Source organism: Hyalella azteca, unplaced genomic scaffold (genome assembly GCF_000764305.2).
Source record: "Hyalella azteca isolate HAZT.00-mixed unplaced genomic scaffold, Hazt_2.0.2 contig14740, whole genome shotgun sequence".
Lineage (NCBI taxonomy): Eukaryota > Metazoa > Arthropoda > Malacostraca > Amphipoda > Hyalellidae > Hyalella > Hyalella azteca.
In genome coordinates this window covers 2,555-11,890 of record NW_025944616.1, presented here as the reverse complement: position 1 = coordinate 11,890, position 9,336 = coordinate 2,555, and the positions used below count along the sequence as shown (strand labels likewise).

The 9,336-nt window shown below is 45.2% G+C and overlaps 1 protein-coding gene across 1 annotated transcript; it reads left to right on the top strand.

Moving 5' to 3' along the window:
• On the top strand, positions 1 to 1,927 carry LOC108674656. Its single transcript, XM_018162616.2, has 4 exons — positions 1 to 128; positions 659 to 777; positions 1,058 to 1,162; positions 1,417 to 1,927. Exons 1-4 carry the CDS (start codon positions 7 to 9, stop codon positions 1,566 to 1,568), a joined length of 498 nt encoding a protein of 165 aa, XP_018018105.1. The 5' UTR covers positions 1 to 6; the 3' UTR covers positions 1,569 to 1,927.
• The last annotated feature ends 7,409 nt before the right edge of the window (positions 1,928 to 9,336 follow it).

Sequence of the window (9,336 nt, the reverse complement as noted above, 5' to 3'; positions counted from 1 at the left end):
GATGTCATGTTTGGGAAGCTGATCGCCTACGACGGAACCTCTGAAGACGACAAAATGAGTTGTCAGATAATAATCTTAGAGGCCGAATATAAGAACATCACTCTTACGCTCGTGGGTAAAAATGCAGCGTGAGTGTCGTCTCCAATCTATCTCCTGAAATATGTAAATTAAATGGGCACGATAATCTCAAACGATATTTGGAACATTTAGCGCCTGAATTTTGAATAAAATTATGGTGAACTAAACACAAATAATAATTGAAAGTTTTTCTTATCATATTAATTTCCATGCTACATCATTCAGCTCTAAATTTGGTCGAAATTACGAAACAAATTGACTGAGAGGCTCGTTTTTAATAATACATTATGCGTTCGCAGTCATGAAATTTACTTGGCTATTGGACAAATCTTATTTTTCGTTCATGATATAAATTTTCCTGTAGGGCTTGTGATGCTCAACAGGTGACCGACATTGAATCAATAGGATAAGACGAATAACTGATGAAAATTCTGACACTCGTATATTCAATGAAGTAAGAAAATTCCGTTCAATCTTGTGCTCGAAATTGATTTCAAAACTAAAAAATAGGGCAAGTTCCCAATTTATCTGATGATGAGACTAGGATGGCATAAAGAAACATTTCATTGTATGCGAGCAGGGGTGACAAAGTAAGGTATGCGGGAAGAGGCGCTTCTTCTTCAGTCGACGGAGTCTTTCAGCTGAAAAAAGTTGACACACAACCTCCCAAACCTGCCATCCCTCCCATACCGTCTTTGGGTTAGTGACGTTCCAGCTAATTCCAGTTTATGCTTCCTCTTGAATCCTAATCCATACGTTATTGTGATATTAGCTGGAAAAGATACGAGTTTTAGTTTTAAAGGATCTGATGCATTCATTTTTTATCGTCTCCTCATGCGTCTCGTCATGTTAGCTTTCATTACTTATGCATTAGTCATCAGTTGTCTTGTATTAAAAAATCCCTAATATAAAATTTTCCCATATCACGCTATAAATTTAACTTCTAATCCTCTCTGGAACGTTGATGTTTGTTTGACAGTCTTGGGGTCATCGTCAACGGGCTCAACAAGCGTCTACTTCGCGTACGTCTCGCCTACGGAGATCGTCATCAGGACCTGCCGTGGAGTGTTTTGGAACTCACTCCGTGAGTCTCCCTGGAAACATGCATTTCGCATGGGACAAACACTGGCAATTTTATTATTGACATTTGACCAACATTTAGTCTGAGACTATTTGCAGCATGTGCATCAATTAGAAAGAGTGCCGACTACATACAACCTCGTCTAATCAATGCTCTGTGAAATTATGTACGACAGTCATTGGTGACTAAGTACTGCAATTTGTTATCGGTATGCCGATGCACCGTCATCAGCATAAGAACGCATTTTTTGTTTACAGATTCGCTGTACGTTTTCAGCAGTCAGCCGGATGCACTAGGAACGTTAAACTTAACGTGCTTGCTGAACACCGTGAAGTCTCAGCCCAACAACGGCGGCTTCAACATTAAGCCAACCAATTTCACCACCGACTGCAACTTGGGTCCAATTTGATCAACTGCTTCACGTGGTGAGCTGCCAGTTACCGTTACCGCAGCCAATACTGTGCAGGAGATTACTTTTTCAATGAACTGTCAACAAGTGGCGAAGATAAATTGTTTTATTTAACCGAAAATGAAAAGTTTAAAACAGGTAACATAATCAGTTATCCTCCAACTATTAAACATTTGTAATTCAATAAATTATTGTGGATTATATACCTTGCAATGGATAACAACTTCCTAGTAAATTTTACCCCGCGACATAACATAAGTTAACTAAAATAGAGAAGTTAATGGTTGATATAATTTGAATGCTAGGCCGCTTCCAAATTTTCGAGCGGACCGATGTAAGGGAGTCACCTGATTTGAGAATAAAAGTTTAACGTGCCTAGAGGTATCAATTATCCTGCTATTTTATAATTCAGCATAAGGCGTAGAAGCACATCAAAAATTATTAGATAATTTGAAAGTATCGGCCGAGCCTAAATAAATAATTATTGTAACGTCTTCGAACGGTAAACATATTGATTTTCTATCAGCTTTTGTTCGAACAGTACGTCGAAGTAGGCTACCAGTTCATTCTATCAGTATGACGAAAACAGCTCCCAGTTCACTCTATCAGTATGAGGAAGAAAGCTCACAGTTCATTCTATCATGCAGTATGTAGAAGAAGGCTACCAATTTCATACTATCAATAGGCTGAAGAAAGTTCACAGTTCATTGTATTAGTATGTCGAAGAAAGCTCCCATTTTATTCTATCAGTATGTCGAAGAAGGCTACCAGTTCATTCTATCAGTAGGTTGAAGAAAGAACACAGTTCATTCTATCAGTATGGCGAAGAAAGTTTTACAATGAGAAACTACTATATGAAGAAGCTGCTCAGCAAGAAGCTCAAGTTTTACATGACATGGCTATTTCAACAAGACTGAATCATATACGAAGGAGTGACCGATGGCGTCTTGGAAGCACAGTAGAATGAAAGTATAAAGTCAAACTTCTTTCGAAATTGATGCGGGATAGGCTAATTTTCAATGAAAAATGAGCACGAGATGCATCAGTAGATGAAATAATCTTAGAAATTTTCCCTTTCTTCGTGAAAGCAGGAGATGGACTTTCTTACGGGCAGTCGTCTCGGAGACGGTTATTCAGATAAGCATTAGTGCATTACATTATAGGTGGAATTATCATAATCCTTTGAATTCATTCAATTCGGTCCAAAATCTGATTGTTGCAAAGAAGTATGAGTTATAATTATACACGAGTATAGTGAGGATTATAGTAATTCACTTAAGTATGCGGATTCAACTTTTTATGCACTCCATTACGTTATTCCTGGAGCCATGTAGAACTGTCTAATGCGAGCAGGAACAAGATAATAAATGGATCCAAAATATAAAGAATATGGCTCTTTGTTCAGGGGATTGTTCAAAATGAAAACTCGTTGTGGATTGTAACGGTTTCTGAAAACAAAGAATGAACAATTTGAACACAAATTGAGGTTATTCGAGATTATAAACAATATAGAGAAAATAGCCAAGGTTAACAAGTAATAAAAGGATCATAACATAAGTAGATGATAACATACCAAATAGCTGAACAATCTCGGACAAGTTTGGTTCTAAATGAATTTTGTCTGAGCTCATTAACTCTGGTCCTACCTTAAAGGTCCCAACCTTATGTATACGAGAGATGTATGTTCAGTAAAAATCTTTACACAAAACATCAATCAGGAATTGAATAGTAAATTAAGTACTTTATGGTTCAAATTTAAGCGGGTCACAAGTTTTATTCGGAGTGTCACAATAAGGGCACCTCACCAGCGGTCTCAGTATAGGTGAAGAAGAGGACGCTGCCCCCACAGCGCCATGGCGAAATCTCAAGTTACAAAACGTTTTTCATTGAATCGGACAGAAATATAGGGGAAAAATTAAGACTATCTGATTTTTTTTCATTTTAATTTATGAAGATTATCTGATTATGATTAAATGAAAATTATCTGGCAACAATCATTTACAGGTAATAATTAAAGTTTATCAAGCATAAAATTACCAAACTTTCGCTTGGTTGCCCCTCAATAAACAATAAGTTGAGCCCCACCGATAACTCTTGAACTCCGACAAGGTCGCTTGGTTGCCCCTCAATAAACAATAACTTTAGCCCCACCGATAACCTTGAAGTCGGACAAGATTGCATTGCTAGCTTCAAATAAACAATATTTGATATTGCCTTCTAGTCGATCTTTCATCCTTCATCACTAATACTATTTGTACCGAGAGTATGTAATGAAGGCTGTCCTTCATCGAGGTTCGTTTCACTCACTCGGATACTTCAAACATTTAGGAACACCAACAATATACTTAAATTAAAACGGGATGCAAAGTTTAAATTAATGGGTAACACAGTACACGATACAATAGTAGAATTGCGATTACTCGACACAGGTTAGCGGCCCTTCTTTGGTCCACAGAGTGAGAAGTCGGTCCACGTGGTGAACACGTGAGTACGAAAAGCTTCATTGACAGACTTGGAGAGCACCACTTCGAGTCCAGGGCCTATACTTTCAAAAAAAGTTAAGAGATCGTAAGTTCATCAGCCAGTCATTAACGGCCTTTCGAGCAAAATCAACCAATCATAGACAAGAAAATAGAGCGTAGGTACTTAATTACGTTCATTTAGCGAGTTTTGAAAGTATGGCCCAACTCCACGCGAGATCCGCAAAACAATAAAGGCAGGAAGGTTGACTAGAAACCAGAGCAAGTAAAGGCGTAATGGTTATCGTCAACCATGCATAGAAATGGGTTGTTCACTGGGGGACTGCAGGGTAACGACTGGTGCAAGGCTCGGTCTATCGCTCTTGTCGAGTGTTTCCAACCGGTGCCTTCTAGAATTTAATTTACAACCGTACAGAGTACTCGAAATGTGAGAGGTGAAAAGAAATAAGGAAAAAATAATGAATAAAGAAATAATAAATTATGTGGTGAGAATAAATAGCACGATAAATTATATAATCGTTTATATAATGATTCAATTGTATGCTTATAGGCTTTATTATACTATTCTAAAAATGCAATAAAGCTGTGAATGTACGGCCGTTTCTTCTTATAATCGATTTCTTGAAATAGTTTAAACTGAATTCATTCGAAGCTAAGTTTCGACCTATGATATTTCTATCTCGGTTAAGGCAATGTAAATCCTGCGATTAATTTCAGCATAAAGAAGATGAATTTTTTTCTTGTGTGATTTGTTTGGTGGTATAATGATATAACGCTGCATAGATTTCAATAATAAAGAGTATTTATTCAGCAAAAATTATTCGAGTCTAGTATTCGTTCATTAATTTGGGAGATATTTCTTTGTCATTGAATTTGGAGATTGGCCGTGTGACGGCCGCGATCTCTGCCGCGTATACGTCGTGGGGGTACCCTGGCCTGCGCGTCGGCCGTATGGCCGGCTTACTCACGGGCCAGGCCAAACGGCAGAGCCCCCCCCGCCCGGATCGCCACCCGGACGGAGGCTCCTTTCTTCATTTTTTCAACCAAGGGTCGGGGAACCTCGGCCTCCCCTTCTCCCTACCCACTTCTTTGGCCGCCTATCTTTCCTGAGGAACACTATGCCCTTCTCTCCCCTCGCCTTTTCTTCCTTTTCGTCCTTCTCCTCCTGACCCAGGGTATCCATCCCAACTTTGGCCCGGACCCCTGCTCAGTCTGCTCCCTCCCGGTTACAAAGCTATGTTACTCGTTCTGGTGCTCCACGTGTAATGCCTGGTGCCACAAGTGGTGCTCCGGCTTTCGCTCCATCCACCTATACTCCGAAGACTGGACCTGCCCTACGTGCAGACGGTCTGACCCCATTCTCTTGCCCCCCGGGATACTCCCCGGAGCTCACGGACATTATCTCTATCCCGTGAGACTGCCTGATAGTGGGTGATTTTAACGCCCATCTTCCCTCCTGGTTCTCCCACACGGACGACCAGAGAGCCGCAGCGCGAGGAACCGCAGTCGACGACTTCGTCGCTGGTTCCTCCCTCGCCTACCTCGGACTCCCATACCCGCCTCCTCTTCCATGGCACGCCCTCCTCTCCTGACCTCGCCATCATCAGCGGTCACCTACTCCTGAGCACCTTCTGGGCTCCGCAAGTCGCCCTCAACTCGGACCACCTGCCCATCCTGATCCATCTCCCTTCCTCTGCTGATTCCCCAGCCCCCCGGGCCGCCCGCTCCTATGTCAACTTCAAAAAAGCTGACTGGCCCGCCTACACGGCAGCCAATGAAGTGGCGCTCGAGATGGTCCCTCCCCCCACCTCGTGTGGTGGAGAGTCGACCTTAAGGGAAGTCCTGACGACCGCTGCCAGACAGTATATCCCTGCCGGACTCAGGAAGGACTTCTCCCCATCAGTCAACCCTAGCACCCGGTTGCTCATGGAGCAACGGGATGACATTAGGGCGAGTAACCCAACCGACCCACGGCTCCCAGATCTCAACCTGGAAATAGGCCTCTCTATACAGGCCCTCGCCAGGAACACATTGCAGACACATCTTGCGTCGTGCAGCAGACGTACCAACCAATCCAAACATTGGAATCTCCTCCGTTCCCTAGCCGGAAAGAGGAACCGCCCTCCTCCCAATCAGTCAATCCAATTTGATCGGATTTCCCTCTCCTCCCAACGCAGTCAAGTTTCAACCGTGGTCGAGAGCGGACGCTCGTGTTTTGCGGTCCCAGATTTTCAACTTTTAACTTTTACTGTGCCATTTTCGGAACTCTTTTTGCATTTTTTTTATGTTCCGTGTCAGAGAATGACTGAATTTTCAGTGAAGTCAGTAAAAGAGAATAGAAAAAAGAAGCCTATAGTAAAAGTGTTTCCTATAGTAAAAGTGTTTCCATCTGAAATAACGCGATCTAGAGTCAGCGAGGGTCATCAAGCGAGAGCAACGAGCACTGCCCCGCCAGCGTAGAACAATAGAGCACTTGTTTTATAGCCAGGCATACCTCCCCTACCCTGAACACCTTTTCAGCCGCTGACTGCATGAAAGTCACTTACTCTCAAGTCTGTAACCGAGTTTTTACAGCACTTTGGAAACTTTACAATTTTTACTCAACTTGATTCAGTTTTAGCTTGTGCTTTTTTTAGCCCTTGCATTTCATGATGGCTGAGCAGAGAGGAAAAAAATTAAATGAGAAGGCCTCCAGTCCTGTTAAACCGAATTCGAAGATCAAATTGCAAAATGAGCGAGGAGAAAGTTGTAAATTTTGCAAGCTTGGATCGCTTAACGTTAATGACGCTACAGTGGCCTGTGATCGTTGCGGGGATACCATCTGCACCATTTGTGCAAAGTTAAGCAAGACTGACTGCTCAGTTATTCGTAAAAACAAGTCAGTACACTGGTACTGTCAGGACTGCCAACAACCAGAACTTAGCGCTGTAAAAAGCGAAAAAATGGTGGAAGAGAAGTGCTCTTCTATGTTTTCTGTTTTTAAAGCCGAAATTGAAGAAACCAACAAGCAAGAGTTTAGAAAGAGATCCTGTAAATAATGTAAGAAATAAACGCATGAATCAAAGTGAAAGTGCACAAAAAGCTTTGAAATGTTTTTACACGAACTCGGATTCCGTTTTAAATAAAAAAAGTGAACTATTAACTGTGATTGAAAACGAGCGGATAGACATTAGTTCCTCCAGTTCCTGACCTACATTTTCAACATCTCTGTTTCCACAGCCTCAATTCCATCCATTTGGAAAAATTCTATAATTATTCCAATTCTCAAACCGGGCAGACCCGGAAACCAGGGCTCCTCATACAGCCCTATCTCCCTCCTCTGCCCGGCTGTCAAGATTCTTGAGCGCCTGGTTCTACCATACATCTTGGGATCTCTCATCACCGTCCCCTCGCAACATGGTTTCAAGCCGGGACATTCTACTGTCACCGCCTTCCTCCCGCTCGCGCACCAGATCGCGACGGGTTTCAACTCCCGGCGCCCTCCAGCCCGCACAATCGCCGCTGCCGTCGACCTCTCGAAGGCCTTCGACAGCGTCGACCGCCCCCTCCTTCTGAGCATGATCGCGGCCTCGGACCTACATCATAACCTGGTCCGTTGGCTGTGCTGCTACTTTAGAGGTAGGCTGGCATCCTGCCTCTATCTCAGAACGCAGTCGCCTTTCAGGGCTGTCCACTTCGGAGTGCCCCAGGGCTCGGTCATCTCACCGGCCCTCTTCAACCACTTCATCTCCGATATCCCAGTTCCGACCCCCAACATTGCCTCATATGCGGACGATCTGACCATCTTTGTGTCGTCCCCGAGGCTCGACGCTGCTGAGGCTGAGCTCGCTGCGCTCCTTCGGAACGTATCGGATTGGTCGGCGGCCAAGAAACTGAGCGTAGCCCCTGGCAAATCCTCGGTCACGCTATTCACACCAGACACCCACCAATCTCGATCCCACCCTACAGCCACTATCTGCAACGGCGTCATCCCCCTGGATAAAACCCCTAAAATCCTGGGCGTCACCTGGGATACGCACTTCACATTCTCCCCTCATGCAAGAGCCATCGCCACGAAAGCGACGGGTTCTCTTCGCATCCTAAAAGCCCTGGCTGGTACCAACTGGGGCTTCTCCAAGGAGGACATTATTGCCACCTACCGAGCCATCACGCGTTCAATCCTCAAATACGCGGCCCCCATCTGGTACCCTGTTGCCTCACGCACAACAGTTGCCAGCCTGCAGATAATTCAAAGCACTGCATTGAGACTAGCCACCGGCTGCCTCAAAATGGCCCCGATCTCCCACCTTCACCAGGAGACTGGCGTTCTCCCATTAGCCCGCGCATCTTGCCCTGGCCTGTGCCCAGGTCAAGGGCACAATGGGTATGGGAGGTATGGGAGGGCTGGGAGGGCCCAGCGCCCTCCACCCCTCCCATACCTCATTCCGTATCGTTTCTGTCCCCCCCCGGGTGACCGCCATATGAAAGCCTCCATCCAGTCGAGGTTCAGTCACCTGGTCACACCTTTCTTGGATAATGGCATGGTGCCTGTGGGTGCCTACGGAGAGACCAAGCGGGCCCTCCGCAGGGAGATCACCTCCCGCGTTGCGGCGACTGACGCCATAAACGCCGTACTTGCAGCCCCGCCACCGCCGATCGCATCAGCGGAGACCTCACTCCCCGCCCCTACCGCTCAGCGCTATCACAGCTCCGCTCGGGATACTGCAGCTCCCTGGCGTCCTATTCCGCCAGGATCGGACGCTCCCCTAGCTCCGCTTGCCCGGAGTGCGGAGATCCCCTCCAGTCGGTCCAGCATCTCTCCGTCTGCCCCGCCTTCCCCACGTCTCTCAGCGTCTCCTCACTGTGGGACAACCCCGTGGAGGCAGCGGCTTTCCTGGCCACCCTCCCTGCCTTCGTCCATCTTCCAGTGCCGGCCCCCCGCCCACCACCAGAGCCTCCCCCCGGCGAGCGTGACGGTCGCAATGAACAACAACAACAACAACAACAACGGCCGCGAGTCACGACCGGCCGTAAACTTGTCCGGCATCTCTTCCAGGAGGTCTCGGACAAATTTTCAGCTCACGGCCAATCCCTAAATTCAACAACCAAGGTATATCTCTCAAACTAATGTACGCCGCTCGATGAAACTTGGTACACGTATTCATTATGACCTAACGCGGTGATGTTCGGCTCGTGAAAACTTTTTCCACTTCTCCTTCATTCGTGAATTATACGGCAATCCGGGCCGAAATTTGCAATGACCAAGGAATTTTTTTTAAACAACTGAATAAATTTGAACGAAACTTTGA